Genomic DNA, 21,224 nt, shown 5'->3' with positions numbered 1-21,224 from the left:
GTGCGCAGATGTTGTCCTTTGTGTTGTATAGGCTTTCAGTGACTTGATATAATAACTATCTATCTAGGTCATTAAATACTTGAACAGATGGTTTTCCTAGTACATCTGAATTCTGTGACATTCAAAGCTGTTCCTGGCTATATTCACTGAATGTTTGATACTTGACTTCAGAAATGGAAGCTCTAACGTCGACAGTGGCACAGAAATATTTTGACATATTCGTGTCCATGATCACCAAAGCAAGGAGGCATTTGGTGCAGTCGTTCACACCTCATAGCCCTGCTGTCAATCTGACATGTTCTCAGCTGTTGCCATAGTAATGTAGATGCACGTCCGTGTTTCGTTTTTTTTTTTTTTGTTGCTGACAGAGCCGCTCAGTTCCTCAGAAAAATGGCCGACCCACAGTCTATCCAGGAGTCGCAGAATCTTTCCATGTTCCTGGCCAATCATAACAGGATCACACAGGTGGGGAGGCATAGTCACATTGGGTGTGTGTATGTTTGTGTGTGTGTGTGTGTGCACCTGTGTAAAATGTCCTTTGAGTGAAAAGATGTTTGTTAGATGGATGAATGTAATTTTAAAAGCAGTCCATGCAAATTTCATATACCACTTAACATTCATAGGGGTTTCTTTGAAAATGAGAGGGGTTCAAAATAACGATGCAGTCCAGTCTGACAAATTAACTTCTTGTGAACTCTCCTTTAAAAATAATATGTGATTTAGGACATGTCTGCAAAAAGAACATAGGCTACAGTGATGGGATGTAACGTTAATTTAAGGAAACTTTTCGAGAAGACGCGTGTGCTTGGTTGTAAAATATTTTATATTCATACCTGTTTCAATAGTTGCGAAATCAGGGTGCTGCTGGACTCCACTCAGTTCCAAAATCCAGTTCATTTGTCCTCCTATTCTTTGGAAATTTTGAATGCATTTGCCTGATGTACGGATTGCGATACAACTCCACTACATCACCGTAGTGGTGCAGGGCCCACAAGGGCAGTTACAACCATCACAGAGGTCAATGCTTGTTAGGAAATAATGTTTTTCATGAAAACATTTTTGTCGAGAGACGGAGGCGGCACGACATTTGATCAAGGCGGCCACCTCACAATGCTCCATGCAGGAGAAGCCCTGCCCGGTGTGTGTCCTTTGCCAACCCTGTGTGTGGTGTGTCCCTCTCAGTGTCTGCATCAGCAGCTGGAGGTGATCCCCGGCTACGAGGAGCTCCTGGCCGACATCGTCAACATCTGTGTGGACTACTACGAGAACAAGATGTACCTAACGCCGAGCGAGAAACACATGCTGCTAAAGGTAGCAGGCTCTGCAATCCCCCCTCCCTTTCTACTCTCTTTCTATCTATCTATCTATCTATCTATCTATCTATCTATCTATCTATCTATCTATCTATCTCTCTCTCTCTATCTATCTCTCTCTCTATCTATCTCTCTCTCTCTCTCTCTCTATCTATCTCTCTATCTTTCCCTCCCCGATCACTACTGCAGTGGCTTACATTTGTTCATTTTCAGGTCATGGGGTTTGGCCTTTACCTGATGGACGGAAATGTCAGCAACATCTACAAACTAGATGCCAAGAAGAGGATAAACCTTGGCAAAATCGACAAGTTCTTTAAGGTAAACTGTAAATCGCTTGTACTGTAGCTGCAGTCAGAACTCCACAAGCTCTCCTCTAACTGATAACATGATCACGTTGGGGGGTTGTAGTCCTTTGTTGATTGCTTTTGACTTTCCTCTAGCTACAGGTGGTCCCCCTGTTCGGCGACATGCAGATCGAACTGTCACGATACATTGAAACCAGTGCCCACTACGAGGAGAACAAGTCCAAGTGAGTGCTCCGCAACAAACAAACAAACAAATAAATACACAGATGACAAGCGAACAAAATAATAAACAGCACACACTTTATTCTGCAGAGTCAATGATTCTTTGTAAGATCGTTCGTAGCTTACGTTTGGCCTGGTGAAATGTTTATTTCAAGTCTATATCCAAACCTGTTGTGGAAAAGCATCTGCAGGGCAGGGGATCCCATTCATCATTACATCCCTTACTTGCTGACTAGACTCATTTCCTACCATCTACAAAGGTTGCTCCCTCCAGTCAGTTGGATTATTGACTCGAGTTTTCCCTCTTGAATTTCTAAGTGCACTTTCAAGTGTCGTGTCCTCTTTGAGAAATACTACCTAGATAGAACACTAAAGTGACTTATTTGAATTCTCTTAGCGCAGTGGTTCTCAACCTTTTTTGAGTCGCAACCCCCCACAATAATCAGGTTGGTGTTTGCGACCCCTCACCTCCCCCTGCATGCTCCCAGCACTTTCTTCCCCACAGACAGAATAATAAAATATGAAAAGTGATCGTTTTTATGTAGAATTAAAATATGTCATTTTGTTCACACCATCTGGCGTCTTGCAGAAATGATCTTGCGACCCACGTGTTCTAAACCCCAAAAGTTGAGTGTATAATCGCCTCCTGACCATCCTGGGCCTCTCTCTGTCCCCTCTGTCCCCTCTCTCCCAGGTGGACGTGCACCCAGAGTGGCATCAGCCCCCAGTACAACCTGTGTGAGCAAATGGGTCAGATCCGTGACGACCACATCCGCTTCATCTCGGAGCTGGCGCGCTACAGCAACAGCGAGGTGGTGACGGGCTCGGGCCTGGACAGCCAGAAGTCGGACGAGGAGTACCGCGAGCTCTTCGACCTGGCGCTCCGCGGCCTGCAGCTGCTCTCCAAGTGGAGCACGCACGTCATGGAAGTGGTGAGGGAGACGGGAGAGAGGGAGACGGAGAGAGATGGAGAGAGACAGACAGACTGAGATGGATAGACACACAGAGAGAGAGAGAGAGAGATGCACACAGACAGACAGAGAAAGAGAGGGATGGGTAGTGAGGAAAAGAGGGTGGGTGAAAGAGATGGTTAAAGGAGGAAGAGAAATAGAGGGAAAGAGAAGATATGAAGGAGGTATGGAGGAGAGGAGGACAGGAGAAAGTGATGGGTGAGGAGAAAGTGAGTGGTGGAGTGTAAGGGAGGGCTAGAGTAAAGCTGGTGATCCACAGGGCAATTATTTTAGCCAAGTTGCCTGGGAATATTAATGACTTGTACTTCCCACTAATGCAGTTTTCATCTAGAGAACTGAAATGAGCAATAAGCAGCATGCTACAATCCAGTCCTCATCACCTTTAGAGTGACTGTGATGGTGGCTGCTTACGTGTATAGTTGAAGGCACATGTAGCAGTGTTTTATGAATTGGGATATTTTATTGTACATTCCCAGTTGTTACAACATTGACACACCTGCCATTTCCACTGGCCACCCAGGATATTTATTTGTGATCCGGGTCTGAAACACCAAGAAAATTTAAGCTTTGCTAGCACAATGTCTCCAAATATTGCCAAATTGCATCCATTATCAACTTTTGGCTTATGAGTTAGCTTGCTTTTATCTTTGCTAACATTACTGTTGTCAAGTCACTTAGCTTTCAGTTAGCTAATTAGCTAGTTAAAGAAAAAAGCCTGTTACTGCTGCCAGTTACTGCTGCTTTTAAGCAACTAAGATAGACATGAGGGAGTATGTTTGACTGACACTACGTGTGTATACAGTATTGGTTGGGAGGCAGAGAAAAGGCATTGTTTAAAGGGTTTGGAGTTCTATGAACATGATAGATTACCTTCATTTGACACCATCACTTAGGTATACAATTTAAATGTGATGCCAGAAACTGCTCTTTAGTGTAGTGTTTGTGTCTGTGTGTCTGCGTGTGTGTGTGTGTGTGTGTGTGTGTGTCAGTATAGGTTAAAGCAGCATTTTTGTCCATGATTAAGCATTAAGCCCTGGCCAGCCCCTGAAGGCCCTGCTCTCTCTGCTGCAAGTGTTTGACCTGCTTTATCTCGGCTGCCTCCCGTCAAGAGCTGGCCCTCCCTCGGCAGCTCACTTGTCCATCCCTGGTGCTTTCTAGGGCAGTGTGCTGGAGACTGGTGTAGTCTTGCCCAGTGTGCCTGATGGAGACTGGTGTAGTCTTGCCCAGTGTGCTGGAGACTGATGGAGACTGGTGTAGTCTTGCCCAGTGTGCTGGAGACTGGTGTAGTCTTGCCCAGTGTGCTGGAGACTGATGGAGACTGGTGTAGTCTTGCCCAGTGTGCTGGAGACTGGTGTAGTCTTGCCCAGTGTGCTGGAGACTGCTGGAGACTGGTGTAGTCTTGCCCAGTGTGGGGTCTGCATGTTTAGGCTTTTTACTCCCGCTCACTGCTCCTCTCTCTCTCTCTCCTCCCTCCCCCTCTCTTTCTCCTTCCCTCCCTCTGTCCCTCTGTCTCTCTCACTCCATCCCACTGCAGTATTCGTGGAAGCTGGTGCACCCGACCGACAAGTTCTGCAACAAGGACTGTCCTGGCACGGCGGAGGAGTACGAGCGCGCCACGCGCTACAACTACACCAGCGAGGAGAAGTTCGCCATGGTGGAGGTCATCGCCATGATCAAGGGCCTGCAGGTGCTCATGGGCCGCATGGAGAGCGTCTTCAACCAGGCCATACGCAACACCATCTACGCCGCCCTGCAGGACTTCGCCCAGATGACCCTGCGCGAGCCGCTCCGCCAGGCCGTGCGCAAGAAGAAGAACGTGCTCATTAGGTCAGAGGTCAAAGGCCAACGCATAGCGCAGCACAGCACACATATATTGATTGATTGTTGCATATATTGATTTTGTACATTTTATTTTGTTGTTGTCTGGTCTGGTTGATAAATAAGTAAATAAGTCTCATTTGGAGACTGTCTTCAAACTGCCTGCCTCACACTCATGTTAGCAGTCACAATGTAGGAGTAATCAGACACAGTGCAGTCTTAGAGGAATGCTCCATTGGGAAAAGATGGCTATCTGTGCTCCATGTAGCATGACCAAGATTAGGACATCATAAGATTAGGGTGGAATGCTCAACGCATCTCTGTGTTTATTTCTGTACAGTGTTCTTCAGGCTATCCGGAAAACGATCTGTGACTGGGAGGGTGCGAGGGAGCCTCCTAATGACCCCTGCCTTCGGGGCGAGAAGGACCCCAAAGGAGGCTTTGACATCAAAGTGCCCCGCAGGGCTGTGGGACCTTCCAGCACACAGGTCAGTGGGATCACACGTTATTCTTAGACTTAGACATGAGACTTGATGACGAGAGTGTACACACATGTTTAATTGTAGCCTTGAATCCCATCAGTAGTAAATTTAAACAACGCCCACCCCCACCCCCCAGGCTAGTAGACACCGCCCCATCTTACCCATTTCTAGGGCTGTGTATTGGCAAGAATCTGGTGGTACGATACATATCACAATACATGGGTTACGATTCAATATTTTACAATATATTTCAATATTGTGCAAAAGGCGATATATTGCAAAGTCTAATTTTGGAAAAACGTATATTATAAAGAAGATACCATCATATGCATAAAACGTAAGTAAAAATAGTTTGCTGTAGACGAAAAAAATCTGCAGCTCTACACTGTACAATACAGTTCTGCCTATGTAAGTAACAAAATAAAGTGCCTGCATGTAAATTATTAATAAAAGAAACATCAATATTATGTTTTTTGACAATCAAAACAAACAGTATTGTCGAATCGAATATCGCAATATTTTATTTTATCAATATTTTCTTACACCTCTACGCATTTCCATTGACTTCTTATCTGTCGCTCCTCCAAGCCCCAGGCTAGATATGATGCAAGATTATCAACACCTGAGCAAGGCAGATGCATGCAAGACTCTTTGATGTGGCTTTGTTGACTTGTGTGTTGAATGTGAATTGGTTTGTAGCTGTACATGGTCCGTACCATGCTGGAGTCCCTGATTGCTGACAAGAGCGGCTCCAAGAAGACCTTGCGGAGCAGTCTGGACGGGCCCATCGTGCAGGCCATTGAGGACTTCCACAAGCACTCCTTCTTCTACACACACCTGCTCAACTTCAGCGGTGAGATATGCACTGGACAATCTTTCTTTCTTTCTTTCTTTCTTTCTTTCTTTCATTCTTTCATACAATCTCTCTCTCTCTCTCTCTCTCTCTTTCTCCCTCCCTCTCTCTCTCTCTGTGTCTTGTGCCCTCCTCCATGGCAGCTCTGCCTGGCGATTAGTCCAGGAGTGATGACTCATTGAGTGGCAGTGTTAGATCATCTCAAAAAGCAGGCTGGCCTTTCAGTGGGTATAAGATTTTGATCCTGCTGTGCGTAATGCTGATAGATAATGATTATGAGATGAGGATGAGGAGAATTATTATGATGATGCTAATGATCGTAATGATGATGCTAATGATCGTAATGATGATGCCAAAATTTGTCCTTGGTGACGATGATGATGATGCCAAAATGTGACCTTGGTGTCTGCTTAGACCAATTCAATTAGACCATTTTTAACTCATCAAACTCTTATAAAAAGCCTTTTTTGCCAGAAATGTACTGAAATGGTTATCTGGCAAAAAAGATTATACAGGACTACAATGGGTTCTCAATTAAAATGTCCAGAAAGTTTAAGAGAGTATCTAAAGAAAACAACTAAACAATTATTTGTTAAAACACAGCACTTTCTATTCCAAACCCTGAAGCAAAGTGTGTGTCCTGCAGCTGTGTGATCAGGAACCTTAGTGTGTTCTTTGTACTCTGCATCCCATTTCTACTGATACCTACCTACCTATAGCCTGGAAAATCCAGACACTGATAATCTAGAAAGATTAAGGGTCTGGCAGAGAACAATGTAATGGCCCAACTCGGGGCGGCAACAAGCATGCATTTAAAAATCTCACTGCACGCAATTGGATATCACTAGACCATGTTTTACTCTGAATGATTTCGGACTTCGACACAATCGGATAAGACTACGACCAATGTGTACTGTCCTCCAACGTTGCAGCGCTGTCTTCATCAGTTTAGCCGGTTTCCCGGAATGTTGTGGTAAAAGTAATGTGCATCATTGCTCTTTGCCAGAGTGTCTAACCTACCTACATTTTCACAGTGCAATTTTAAACTTTTAAACTCTCTCTCTCTCTCTCTCTCGCACGCTACTGTATCTATCTATCTATCTATCTATCTATCTATCTATCTATCTATCTATTTCTTTCTCTCTCTCTCGTGCTACTCTATCTATCTATCTATCTATCTCTTTGTCTCTCTCTCTCTCTCTCTCTCCACACAGAGGCCCTTCAGCAGTGCTGTGACCTCTCTCAGTTGTGGTTCCGGGAGTTCTTCCTGGAGCTGACCATGGGCCGCCGCATCCAGTTCCCCATTGAGATGTCCATGCCCTGGATCCTCACTGACCACATCCTGGAGACCAAGGAGCCTTCCATGATGGAGTAAGGAGGAAGAACCAACAAATTTTCATTTCTTGTTTACAAGTGATTCCGGATATACTTTTGAACAGTTTTGACTGTTATCCATAAATGGGTAGCAGAGGGCGCTGCAGTAACTGTAAAGATCATTATGGCCCATGGATCCCACCACACTAGCTGTAACAGGGAGCTTCATTATGGCCCATGGCTTCCACCACACTAGCTATAACAGGGAGCTTCATTATGGCCCATGGCTTCCACCACACTAGCTATAACAGGGAGCTTCATTATTTGAGAAGATGTTTGGAATGATTTGATTGAAGAAAGTGATTTCCTGTTGGTTGGTTGTGGGTGAGGTAGATACTGACTGGTCATTTTCTTCCCCAGGTATGTTCTCTATCCTCTGGACCTGTATAACGACAGTGGCTACTACGCCCTCACCAAGTTCAAGAAGCAGTTTCTGTACGACGAGATTGAGGCTGAGGTAAAATGCGGAGGACCTCAACCACTGTTACTCTTACTCCTCTTGACACTTACTGGCGTTGATATATTTAGATATTTATATATACACGTATATATGTCCTACACTGAAGCATACCCAATTTTTATGTTTGTAGGTGAATCTGTGCTTCGACCAGTTTGTTTACAAGTTGGCAGATCAGATATTTGCTTATTACAAGGCAATGGCTGGGAGGTAATATATGTTGATTATTCCATATTTTAACTAGATGGATCATTCATCATTTGTGATGAATGTGATTGTAATATGATGCTGCTGCTGTTGTGCTTCGCAGTGTTCTCCTGGACAAGCGCTTCAGGGCGGAGTGCAAGAACTATGGAGTGATTATTCCCTACCCTCCCTCCAACCGCTATGAGACACTGCTGAAGCAAAGACACGTACAGGTACGAGCACTCACTCACTCACACTTACTCACTCACTCACTCACTCACTCACTCACTCACTCACTCACTCACTAAGGAATTGAAGAATTGCATACAGTCCGTGTGTTTCGGTGTATCAGAGTTTGTATCGCTGGTCAGTGGTCAGGTTCCTCGTGGGCAAACTCTCACTGCAAGTGTTGTCCCCTCAGCTGCTGGGTCGCTCCATCGACCTGAACAGGCTGATCACGCAGCGTATTTCAGCGGCCATGTACAAGTCTCTGGACCACGCCATTAGCCGCTTCGAGAGCGAGGACCTCACTTCCGTTGTGGTAAGCAAACAGCTGATGATGACGGCTGAACAATCACGTTTGAAAAGACCAAATTAAAGTTCAAAATGTTACAATTAAAGTTCAAATAGAATTCTAGTTACAAATGTCAGGAATGTCAGAAAAGCTTTCGGTCACATGTTGACTCTCCTGTGTCTTTTCTCTTTCTTTTCTGCGTCTCTTTCGTTTCTTTTCTTTTTCTCTTTTTTTCCTGTCTCTCTCCTTCTCCTTCATTAGGAGCTGGACTGGTTGCTGGAGGTGAACCGTCTGACCCACCGGCTGCTGTGCAAGCATATGACACTGGACAGCTTTGACGCCATGTTCCGCGAGGCCAACCACAACGTGTCAGCCCCGTACGGTCGCATCACGCTGCACGTCTTCTGGGAGCTGAACTTCGACTTCCTCCCCAACTACTGCTACAACGGCTCCACTAACCGGTGTGTGTTGGTGTGTGTGTGTTGGTGTGTGTGTGTTGGTGTGTGTGTGTTGGTGTGTGTGTGTTGGTGTGTGTGTGTTGGTGTGTGTGTTGGTGTGTGTGTTGGTGTGTGTGTTGGTGTGTGCGTGTGTGGGTCTTTGTCTGCTGCATCTGAATGTGTGTGTGAGCGTGTGTTTGTATATTATGTATGTTTGTGTGCCTTATACTGGTAGCAATTCTATGCATATGTTTCTGTCCGCATGTGTGGGTACATACATACTTGACATGATTTGTTACTCTGCTCACTTGATTCGTTATCTTTTGTCCACTTTTTAATGTTTCTGTGTTTCTGTGTGTGCGTTTGTTACTGTTTATTTCTGTGTGTGCGTTTGTTACTGTTTATTTCTGTGTGTGTGCGTTTGTTACTGTATACCACTGCAGTGTCTGTCTGATATCCAGTGATGCGTAGGATCCCTTGTGACTGACGAAGCCTCTTGTGGTTGCAGGTTTGTGCGAACAGCCATTCCCTTTACACAGGAGCCTCAGAGGGACAAACCGGCCAACGTCCAACCTTACTACTTGTACGGCTCCAAGGTGCGTGTACACTGCTGCTGGACATGCCTCACTCACACACAGAAGACAGATGAGTCACGTAGAGAGGAATTGTTCCTCCGCGCTTCTGTGTAAAACAATCTGGTACATGAACAGGAGAGGACTAATTATATGGAGAGAGACGTAGTTCACCGGGCCAGTGCACATGATTCAACGCAGTGCAATACACGTTTCAGGTTTTCAAGTTTCAAGTTTATTCATCACATACTCAATTATACAGGTATAACCAGTGTGGAACACCTATATAGATGGCTGCAGACAATATGAGTCTTGGATAAGACATTGATAATATAAAACGGGTACACAAAGAAAGGTGCCATTAAAAAAAAAACGCTGAAAGTCTGGTTTTGTATGATGCTGTGCTGTCAGTTCTATGGGCTCTCTGCACTAGCTTACTTGAAGTCGGCAAACCAGTTTCCTGTTTGTTGATATCGCTGTCAACAAGCACCTGAACAGGAGTGCTTCGGTTTTACCAAAACACGTGCTCACCAAAAATCCTTCCCTCCTTATTTTGTGCAGCCACTGCACGTAGGCTGGCGTTTTTAGGAAAAAGGTGGAAGCTAAAATCACCTTTATAATGACTTGCAGCCAAGCAGAATGCCACACGGCAATGCTCCTTAGACTCGTATACGTTGTATTTCTTACGTTTTGGTACAACTAAAGCACTCCTCTTCAGGTGCTTGTAGACAGCCATGTCCACGAACAGGAAACTGGTTAGTTGACTTCAAGTAAGCCAGTGCACAGAGCCCATTGCGGTGATGTAGTACAGGCAGACTGTGAAGTGATGGTGCAGTGCTAACGTCTCTCGTCCGTTCCTCCCCAGCCTCTGAACATCGCCTACTCCCACATCTACAGCTCCTACAGGAACTTTGTGGGGCCGCCGCACTTCAAGACAATCTGCCGTCTCCTTGGTTACCAGGGCATTGCCGTGGTGATGGAGGAGCTGCTCAAGATCGTCAAAAGCTTGGTAGCCATCATTTTGCCTCTTTATTCTGTTCTTCCTTTTTGTAATGAGTTGAAAATGCTCCTGTGAAGCAGATGGAGATGAGCGACTACAGTGATATTGATTATTGATCAGAAGCTTTGTTGCTGATGTATCGCTACATACATTGTACTGAAAACAGTAATGTTAACTCACTTTCATTTTTCTCATTCTTCTCTCTTCTTTGTGCATGCATGCATACACACACACACACACACACACACACACACACACACACACATACACACAAACACACATACACACAAACACACATAACTCTCTCTCACACAAACACACACACATACACACACACACACACACACACACACACACACACACACACACACACACACATACACACAAACACACACACAATCTCTCTCTCCCCCCTTCCCCCCCCCACAGCTGCAGGGCACTATCCTTCAGTACGTCAAGACCCTGATCGAGGTGATGCCCAAGATCTGCCGCTTGCCACGGCACGAGTATGGCTCCCCAGGTGAGCCACAGGACACAGCGGCTGGCTGTCAGCTCCGATTAGCCACCAGCCAGATTAGCCCTCACCTCCCTGAGGGGCTCAGTCAATGGCTGGCTGAGCTGCTTGTTGGTACAGCACGTACCGGATCAATAATATTTGTGCCGTTAAGTCACTTCTGTGTGAACTCAACCACCCACACCCTTCACCACCTTCACTATCACTACCACAACAACCTTCATCCCCCCCCAAACACACACACACACACACACACACACACACACCCGAGCCCTGTCCATCACACACACTTTGAATGTGGGTCAGGGATTCAGCTATGCTATGCTAATCCCATTCCACGGTAATGAAAGTGTAATTTGGCCTGAGGGGATCACGATGACTTTATATTTACTATCTCCTTGTTAATAGAGCAGTGGCCAGTCCAGCAGGGTGCTTCCGCAGCAGCAGTGATGGCTGTTTGAAGGGATCAAAACGCTTTAATCACTCCCCATATTATTATTTGTAAGACACAGAATGTTGTCTGATGGCTGTACCTCTGCTGCTGCTTCTGATGACAATCTGTGGTCTGTCTGTTGGTGTTGTGCCTGCCAGGCATCTTGGAGTTCTTTCACCACCAGCTGAAGGACATCATTGAGTACGCTGAACTGAAGACGGACGTCTTCCAGAGTCTGAGGGAGGTGGGCAATGCCATTCTCTTCTGCCTCCTCATCGAACAGGCTCTGGTGAGACAACCCAATGTCCACTCTACACACACACACTCATTACATAACATCTGGTTACGGTTGCAATACATAGGGACAATATTGACACCCCCCTCCACCCCTAAATCATACAGAAGTATGTACACACACACTCATATATGTATACACATGCACACACACACATAAACGCATACACAAGGTCATTTTCTATTTATTTGTTTTTATATTTCCTGTCCAGGATAATCTGTATGGGGGTGTTGCTGTATAACTCATATTCCTTTCCAGTGTTGACTTGGTGCAATTTAGAGCAGCACTTTTAATCACTTCTCCCCATTCAGAATCATAAGGGCTCTATGGTCGGCGATGTCCTGTCCCCTAAGGGTCTCAAGCGCCTTATGGTCACGCATAAAGACATCATTAAGATGTTGTTTGTCTCAGCAGAAACCGTTAACGCAGCAGGCCCCAAAGACATACGATCAGTGCCTTAAGCAGGCATCGTGCCATTTCTGAATGGCTAGTGTGTACTTTAGAGCAACGCTTGTCATCACATGTTCCCTTAAAAGCAAAAAGACAGTAGTGTGTGCATGCGTTGCACTCACACGTCCAGCCAACACAGTAGTGTTGTTGTTGTTGTTGTTGTTGTTGTTGTTGTTGTTGTTGTTGTTGTTGTTGTTGTTGTTGTTGTAGTTGTTGTTTTATAAACCACAGAGCCAGTCTGGCATTGGACTAAATTAGTGTGGTACTGTCTGCCACATCCAGAGAGGGCGCTCTCATCTCTGGCGCTGGATCAAACACTCACTGCATGACTGTCTTTCAGATGCAGGTCAATTCGTATTGACTAAGCACATTCTAGCTCATATCAGCCATCCAAAATTGAGTGTGTGTGTGTGTGTGCGTGCGTGCGCGAGTGTCTGTAATACTGTATTGGGACTGTGAGTGTATGGATGTCATCTACAATGCTGTTTGTGTATCAGAAATGCTGTGTGTGTGTGTGTGTGCGCGTGCGTGCGTGCGTGTGTGTGTTGGGGAGGGGGATGTGGGTTGGCGCTGCTGCTGCTACTGCTGTTTTCTGAAATGCAACTTTATTTCTCATTACACGCTGGCAACAAACAACAGGTGGTAAGGATCGAGGTCTTCTCCACGTACCGCACCCACCCACCCACCCACAAACAAAAGCACCGAATCACAAACAAAATCGATCGCACATTGATTGTCGTTGCTCTCTTCTTTACTCACAGCTGTTACTACTCACGGGTGCACTGCTCTGCCATAGACATAAGGAAGTTATATTTTCAATAAAACATCCCTCTGGAATGTTCTAGGCAAAATATAAGTGGTTCCTCCATTTAAAAAATTGACAACAGAACATTTTATACATTGGAGTACATTTACATACAGATTCAACCTCAGCAAATACATGATCAGAAATAGTGTACTTTGATGTCATTATTATTGGAGTAAAATTGTAATAATACCCCCCTTAGTGTTTTTGTAAGACCCGCCCTTATCTCTATGGCAGTGAGGAGCAACTCTCTTCTCTTCTTGGCTGCTTGTCATGTTCTGTGCTGAAGCATATGTGTGGTCATGATGTATTCATGGCCTCCTCAAGTCTCAAGGTTGCCGAACGCTCATTCCAGCATTCAGTTAAGCTTCCTCTCTGTACTGTACTTGTCTATTCTCTGTTAATTTCTTCTGATCACATACTGGCTGGCCACTGCATTGCATGCTGAACTTCTGGACTGTTGTGGACCGTCAGCCAGTGTCTGGTTGTCTCTGGGTTCTCTCTGTTTTCTGTTTCTCTTGTTTTTCTACTTCCTACTGTTTTTTTTTTTTTTTGTTTTGTTTTTTGCTGAGGTGTGCGTTTGCCTGGTTTTGTGTGCAGTGTAGTTGAGAACAGAGAATGAAGAGTTTAAATTTAAACCTGTCTGCTTGTTCATTGAGCACAGTGCTCTTGTGGCCATTGTGTTGAACTTGATCGATGGAGACCAGTGGTTGGATGTAACCCAACATCCCCCCCTGCATCTTCATGACATTCCCATGGAATCTTCTGGAATGCCCGCATTCATGTCTGTCACACATACAGTGCACCTCAATGTACCTCATTCTTTGTGTAGCTCAACAAGGAGGAGGATCAACACCAAGGTCGCTTTGTCAGGAATTGTCTTTAATTCTGATGAAAAGCATATTTGATACATATCACTGTAACTTATATTGTAGGTGAGATGTAAAGGGTTAAATCATGATCATCCCCTCTGTTTGCTTACCAAAGTCCTGATGACATTTTATCTTCCAGTAATCTTGTTTGAAAGGACAGGACGTAGCGCTTGTCTTACACCACAAAAAAAAAAAAAACGTCTTTTGGTAGTTTTGGTTGTCACCAAATAGAATTGCTTCTAGGTCTACTATTACTATGTTATTCTAAGGGTGGCAGAAGTTAGATGCACTGCGAGCACGTCAGTAGAGACCCAGTGTCTTTCTGTTGCATCTTAAGACCTGCATGGTTGGTTTGGTGTAGAAGCATTTGTATTTGTTGTCACAAAAGCTACATCTTCCACCCCTTGCTGTTGGTGTTTGTGTTAGTGTATTTATTGTGCAAAATTATAGTGTAAAGCATCAATTCAAAATTAGTCTCCAGGTTTGGGATGTAACATTAAAAATATGAGCTATTATGAACACCACATAGTTTTGACCCTTGTCCATTGACCATTGACCTCTGCCCTCCGTTATGTCTGTCAACACTGGAGACCCAACAGGGAATGGCTGAAACGTAGTTGGAGACACGTTTAAATACACCGCACACTTTTCAATCAAATTATTATTATTATTATTATTATTTTCAATTTAAATGATTAAACATTTTATATTGACTAGCCGAGAGATGTAATCTGGCCTGTAATCCGATTTGCTTTTAAAAGCCAGAAAGTGCGTCAGACTGAGAGAGTTCTGTCTGTCTGTGTCCCGAAAAAAAAAAAAACGTGCGTGTGTATTGGTGACTCACAGTATGACCTCTGTCTGTGTGTGTGTGTTACTGTGCTTGGGAAAGGACAGACAGGAGTAAGTCAGTGATGTATTTGTGAGAGAGAGAGAGAGAGGAAGTGTGAGTGAGTTCAAGAGAGAGAGAAACAGATTATGGGTAATCATGGTGACGCCTTTAGGCTCAGGGCTCCCTCTGTCTGATTGGGGTAAGTCGGAGTTGCTGGACATCCCCTCCGCCTTGTTAGCAGTCTGCTCTCTTAGCGTTAGCATGATCATGACCGTGCCGCGTCTCCTCTCCTGTCCCGCCTTGTCTATTTTTCAATTTCTCTTATCTATCTTCCATTTTTTCTTGCTTAAGGGGTCCTGGTTTGAATTCCCCATCAGTAGAAGTGTGTGTGTGTGTGTGTTTGTGTGAGAGAGAATTGTTGACATTGTGAATACAATGGGCTCTATTTGACAGCAATGGCTTGATGTAATTGCTCAAGAACATTGGCACATGTACTGTCCAGTTGGACCATGTCTTTGTACATGATTGGTGGAATTGGACACAAATCTTGACATGAATTAATTGCACAGCCTTGTAAACAAAGCTAAAAAGGTCTATACACCATTTTAGTGCCCCTGATTTCATTTGAATTCAATACTGAAAAACAATGCCACAACTGGCATACTAGAATACAACCAAGAATAGAGTCCATTGTTGAAGGTCCTGGGATCTTTAGTGACTCACTAAAGTGTTGATTTTCACTATCTGTTTCTATTATTTTTGTTTGTTTTGCTTTTTTGTTGTTTTGTTCATCACAGTCACAGGAAGAAGTTTGTGACCTCCTTCACGCCGCGCCATTTCAGAACATTCTCCCCAGAGTCTACATCAAAGGTTAGAAATCTACAGCCCCATCTTAGGATGTGACAGACATATGTCTAAATAACAAATTGACAATGAATAGCATTTCATTGTGTTTGACCAGAGGTAACGATAAATGTCAATGACATGTCACGCCATGACATGTCAATACTTCTCTGGTGATAACATGGATAATTTTACTCTATGTAAATGTATAATGTATTTGAAAAGTGTGTGTGTCTGTGTCTGTGTCTGTGTCTGTGTCTGTGTCTGTGTGTCTGTGTCTGTCTGTGTCTGTACTTTTGGAAAAAAAGATGAAAACACTTCTTTTTTTATTCCATGTTTTTACTACCCTGGAAATCCAGAGTTCTCGCGTGAGCACAATTTGAATTGTGCCCGCAAGATACTCTGGCCACGAGCAATGATCCAAATTTCTTCTATCTCTCGAGCGAGAGGGACCAATCAAATCGGTGTAGGCGGGACAAAGGCGAGCTACACTGATGAATTGTTGTGATTGGTCGTAGCGTTATCCAACTGCGTGCAGTGAGAGTTTCAAATGCATGCTTGGTGCCGCCCCTCGAATTGGGCCATTTTCATTACTCGTGGCCAGACCCTTAATCTGAAAGATTCCAGGGTCTGGTTTACCAGGCTATGTTTCTACCACATTGTCTTACAACCTTTAGCCATGTGGTAGTGTCATTTTCAGTCAGAACAAACATACTGGTCAAGAGAAAATCAACATTAAATCAATATTTGCCAGGGGCATGATGAATCACTTTGTTCCTAACTGTATACAAGATGTGTCATTGAGTATGTGCTATTAATTGTCTCATTATGCCATCTGTAGAGGGTGAGCGTTTGGAGGTGAGGATGAAGAGGCTGGAAGCGAAGTACGCCCCTCTCCACCTGGTCCCTCTGATCGAGAGACTGGGAACCCCACAGGTGAGTCTGGAACATACTGCAGTCTGTTTACCTGAGTATGAGCTCTCTTTTAGCCACTCATAGCTTTAATGGTCTCAGCAATGGTGACTTCTCTTATAAAGATGCATAGTGAGTTTAAAACTGAAGGATGGCCCTTTCATTACAGTACATATTTCATATAAACTGTTGTCATTTCTTGTATTGATAACTATAATAGTCTTTGACCGATTGGTCCTACACTATTATCCATACTACTCTGTGTTTAGTAGACACTATCATAGCGGCATCCTGTGCTCCTCTCTCATCCATACTCATCCATACTACTGTGTTCAGTAGACACTATCATAGCGGCATCCTGTGCTCCTCTCTCATCCATACTCATCCATACTACTGTGTTCAGTAGACACTATCATAGCGGCATCCTGTGCTCCTCTCTCATCCATACTACTGTGTTCAGTAGACACTATCATAGCGGCATCCTGTGCTTCTCTCTCATCCATACTACTGTGTTCAGTAGACACTATCATAGCAGCATCCTGCGCTCCTTTCTCATCTTACCTTTGGAATAAATTGTGACAAGCAATCAAAGTCTGTCTGTGCGAAAAACCAATCCATCACCTGCTTGTGGTATAATTAGTGATGAAGCAAGATGAAGTCCCTACCTGTATCTGTCATTATCACCTGTCTTATCCTTGGCAAGCTGACATGTCTAGAACTGATGTGCTCATTGATGTTGCCACTGGCTGACAAAGATGCCTCTGTTTTTCTTGTGGGTTTATTTGATGTGTGTGTCTTTCTCACTAGCAAATCGCCATTGCGCGCGAGGGTGACCTGCTGACCAAGGAGCGACTGTGCTGCGGGCTGTCCATGTTTGAGGTGATCCTGACGCGCATCCGCAGCTTCCTGCAGGACCCCGTGTGGCGCGGGCCGCCCCCCACCAACGGCGTCATGCACGTGGATGAGTGCATGGAGTTCCACCGCCTCTGGAGCGCCATGCAGTTTGTCTACTGCATCCCCGTGGGAACGCACGAGTTCACCGCCGAGTACGTCCGGTTACCCCACCTCCACTTCACCTCATCGTTTTGTGACCCTGTGAAGTTGAATATCGTTCTGCTGTTTTTTTGTTTTTTTTTTTGCTTTATTTGTTGTCGTTTATTGTGTTTGTTTACGTTTACAGGCAGTGCTTTGGGGATGGGTTGAACTGGGCCGGCTGTGCAATCATCGTGTTGCTGGGACAACAGCGCCGCTTTGACCTCTTTGACTTCTGTTACCATCTGCTGAAAGTCCAGAGGCAAGATGGCAAAGACGAAATCATCAAGAATGTGGTGAGTACATCCTCACAGGCTAAAGGTCACTTAAAAAAAGCCAAGAACACATCAGAGCATCTGTTGTAGTAGCCTCTTCATCCTGATAGCACCTCACTTTTGTACTTTTGTGTCTGTTCACGCAGCCCTTGAAGAAAATGGCTGACCGCATCAGGAAGTACCAGATCCTCAACAACGAGATCTTCGCCATCCTCAACAAGTACATGAAGGCCGTAGAAACGGACAGTTCCACGGTAGAGCATGTGCGCTGTTTCCAGCCTCCCATCCACCAGTCTCTGGCCACCACGTGTTGAAAGTGACCCACGACGGCCACCCTGCCCCCCTCGTGCTCCTGCGCCACCCCCTACCATCTCTTCTCCCCAGAACACACACACCCATCGTGAGTTCTGATACCGTGGACCCTCCCTGATGTACGGAAGTTCCAGATGGACTCTCTTTACCTCCAGACTCTTTTGAAGGCACTCGAGGGCCAGTGGCCTTTCTGTGCTCTTTCTCTCTCTTTCTCTTCCTCTCTTTCTCTCTCTCTCTCTCTTATAGCTTTTTCAGTTTTAACACTCAACACTCTTCGCAGTCAGTCCCCAGCTGAAAGATCACAGCACACCTTAAAAGGTGTAGAGCGGAACTAGAGGTGGAAAGGGATCCACTGGATTTCTTTTTTGATCAGCCCGGCCCAAAGCGTAACTATAAAGGCAACAACAAACAAACAAACAAAGAGAAAACATAAAGAGGGATAGCTGATACAGCATGAGAACTGTGAAAGGTTTTCACAGATTTCATGCTACAAAGATGAGAGAGAACTACTAAAAAATATGTTATTCAGAGTAAAATTAGACTATTTTTTTCTTCATTTTAAATTCATGTCATATAACCATTGAGTCTTTGGTGACTGAGAAAAAAAGTATACGTCATAGATTTCCTTACTTTTTTAACAATCTAATGTCCCCCTGTAAAATCATTCAGTAAAGCAGAGAAATCCAAATCACCTTGTGTTGCCCAAGCACCCTTTAAAAAAATATTTTATTTCTTCACTTTATACTCGGCCCAGGTCAGGGCAACACATTTGTCGTATGTAAAAAAAATAATTATTTAATTTTTGATTTGATAATTTGGACACAAATAATTAATCTCAATGTCTGTATGTATAAAGCCCTCTCCGAGCCCCCTCACTGTGGAGTGTATGAAAAGAAAACAAACAAAAAAGACTACAGCTTTCTGAATTCTTGTTCTTTCTGAATTTATTTGATCTCTATCCTTTTTAGGCTTCTGTGCCATTTTATTAATGCCTGTGTTCCACTGTAAAGAAAAAAGATTTGGAGTTTGACTAAACAAGGTACTGAGTGTAGTAATTGTTATTTGTTTTTAAATATCATCTCATGATCTAAACCTTCAGCATACTTGCCTTTACTAATATTTGAAAATCATGATCTGAGTTTTTAATTGAGCCCATCACCAGTTTGTTTGAATGGTTTACACATTTATTTTTCCTCGCGCACATACCTACCATGAAGAGAGCAGTTGTACAAGTCAGTACTGTGTGACCGACCCATAGGAAAGTCTTCTGATATACCTCTTGTGGTGCTGCCAGGCCAGGGTCTCTAACATGTCCCCTTGTTAGCAGAGTGAACAGCATGGTAATCACCTATGAACTGCAGGTAGAGCAGAGCATAGAAGCAGTAATTTTAGCAAAATTACTGGAAGAGATGAGAGAAGTCAAACGGATTAATACAGCTAATACACAAATGTCGCCTCTTTCACAGATGAAGGAAAGTTAGAGGAGAGAGAAGGAATTAGTAAAGGTGTATTCAGTATTCACTATTCTGATCTCTTTGATTTAGCAGTGTTAAAAAACAAATGCAATTTGTTTCTCTCTTCTCATTTTATATTCATATAAAAGAAACATTTAAGAGACTGTCTGGTATGGCAGCTGTTACTGTAAATTCATATACGAGTTCACTCACTCATCCACTGTTATAACTTTTTTGGACTTTGTTCTACTGTTTTTATTTGGGTACAGTATTTGTTTTAAGTAATTGGTTTCTTTACAGTACTATATTTATGCATACAGTACACTCTACTGTTCCTTGAAGGGGTGAATCTGTTGATATAAAAGTAATAAATAAATGAAGTGAAAATTAACGAAGCATTGTTTTCAGAAAAACAACTTAGCATGACCAGTGTAATTTATTGTCATCATGAGACTCTTTGTGAAATGAGGTTTTGTTCATGATGTTGTTGTACGAGTGATCATGTTTTTGAAATACAAAAAACCGTGAAGAAAATAATGAAAATGTACAACAAATGGTCCTGCAAAGGAAGTGAAATTGTTGTATTTCCATGAAATAAAAAAGGATCTAACTAAATATTGTTGTTTTTCCGTTGTGGTCTTAACTATTGGATAGTTTTAAATCTGAGATCTGACAGTGGCCCATTTTGAATGTCAATGGGCATTCTAATCTATCCATCTATCTGTTTACAAGTGTTCATTTGCAAATAACTGTAATGTTGCTTCTACAGCCCACATGACAAATAGAGGTTCCAGGAAAAATTCTGTCCTATACTCACACCGCCACCATATGAGAAGCAGGAAAAAGCGAGGAACAAAAAGCATAGTATATGATATTCTTATATGTCCATTCTTTACTACATATCTGTCAATTAATATTTTCGTTGATGTGTTGTACACACATATTAGATTTGGCCTACTGGAGCTGGACTACCATGCAGTAGCCTGAAAAATTCCCGGCTTCCACCATTGTGCCCTTGAGCAAGGCACTTAACAATATAGTCCCTTGTAATATAATTGACATATCTAAATCGCTTTGACTAAAAGAGTCTGCTAAATGAATACATGTAGATTAGCCTACATTTTAGTGTCTCTTAGTGACTCCTTTCAAAGTCAAAGTCTGCTTTATTGTCAATTCCTTCACATGTCAAGACATACAAAGAGATTGAAATTACGTTTCTCACTATCCCACGGTGGAGACAAGACATAATTTTACCAGTTAAGTCCACAGACAAACATAACATTCAAGTAAACAATAAAAAGTACATAAAAAGGCACATACAATGAATAAATAAGAGCAGAAAAATTGGGTTGAAATTGTGCAATTGTGCATAGACAGTCAATATAGTAGTGCAAAGTCAGGCCAATAAATGGCTGAGGTAGTTCTGTTTGACCTAAGTAAGCAAGTGGCATAGTGGTGCAAGTTTTGTAAGAGCAGCAGAAGTGTGTTGTGTTTTCAGGACAACAGGACAACAACAACAAGTTGCAAAGTGTGCAAGTGTACAAGTGGAGTAGTGCAAGTGGAGTAGTGCAAGGCAGCCATTGTGGGTCCAAAGTCCAGGATGTTATGTAGCTGAGGGTGGAGGGGGGAGAGAGAGTTCAGCATCCTAACAGCCTGGTGTATGAAGCTGTTGGTGAGTCTGGTGGTAGCTCTTC

At 43.7% G+C, this 21,224-nt stretch overlaps 1 protein-coding gene across 3 annotated transcripts in view; it reads left to right on the top strand.

Annotated features, from left to right (window-relative positions):
* cyfip2 (cytoplasmic FMR1 interacting protein 2) overlaps positions 1-20,145 on the top strand; it is a 36,261-nt gene extending 16,116 nt beyond the window's left edge. Inside the window, exons 7-29 of one of the 3 annotated variants that reach the window (XM_048231172.1) lie at positions 369-465; positions 1,183-1,311; positions 1,527-1,631; positions 1,754-1,842; positions 2,535-2,772; positions 4,346-4,638; positions 4,970-5,117; positions 5,811-5,964; positions 7,179-7,335; positions 7,699-7,795; positions 7,929-8,005; positions 8,106-8,214; positions 8,403-8,522; positions 8,757-8,956; positions 9,441-9,528; positions 10,370-10,513; positions 10,934-11,024; positions 11,610-11,740; positions 15,500-15,572; positions 16,387-16,481; positions 17,265-17,503; positions 17,638-17,785; positions 17,911-20,145. In XM_048231172.1, coding sequence (XP_048087129.1) covers positions 369-465; positions 1,183-1,311; positions 1,527-1,631; positions 1,754-1,842; positions 2,535-2,772; positions 4,346-4,638; positions 4,970-5,117; positions 5,811-5,964; positions 7,179-7,335; positions 7,699-7,795; positions 7,929-8,005; positions 8,106-8,214; positions 8,403-8,522; positions 8,757-8,956; positions 9,441-9,528; positions 10,370-10,513; positions 10,934-11,024; positions 11,610-11,740; positions 15,500-15,572; positions 16,387-16,481; positions 17,265-17,503; positions 17,638-17,785; positions 17,911-18,078 — 3,190 coding nt within the window. In that variant the 3' untranslated portion in view covers positions 18,079-20,145. The other 2 variants (XM_048231173.1, XM_048231175.1) reach the window with 2 other exon arrangements.
* Positions 20,146-21,224: the final 1,079 nt, after the last annotated feature.

The sequence above is a fragment of the Alosa alosa genome, chromosome 21 (assembly GCF_017589495.1).
Source record: "Alosa alosa isolate M-15738 ecotype Scorff River chromosome 21, AALO_Geno_1.1, whole genome shotgun sequence".
NCBI classification, from domain to species: Eukaryota; Metazoa; Chordata; class Actinopteri; order Clupeiformes; family Clupeidae; genus Alosa; species Alosa alosa.
Note: the sequence above shows the minus strand (reverse complement) of the source record. Positions and strands in the feature narration are given on the sequence as shown.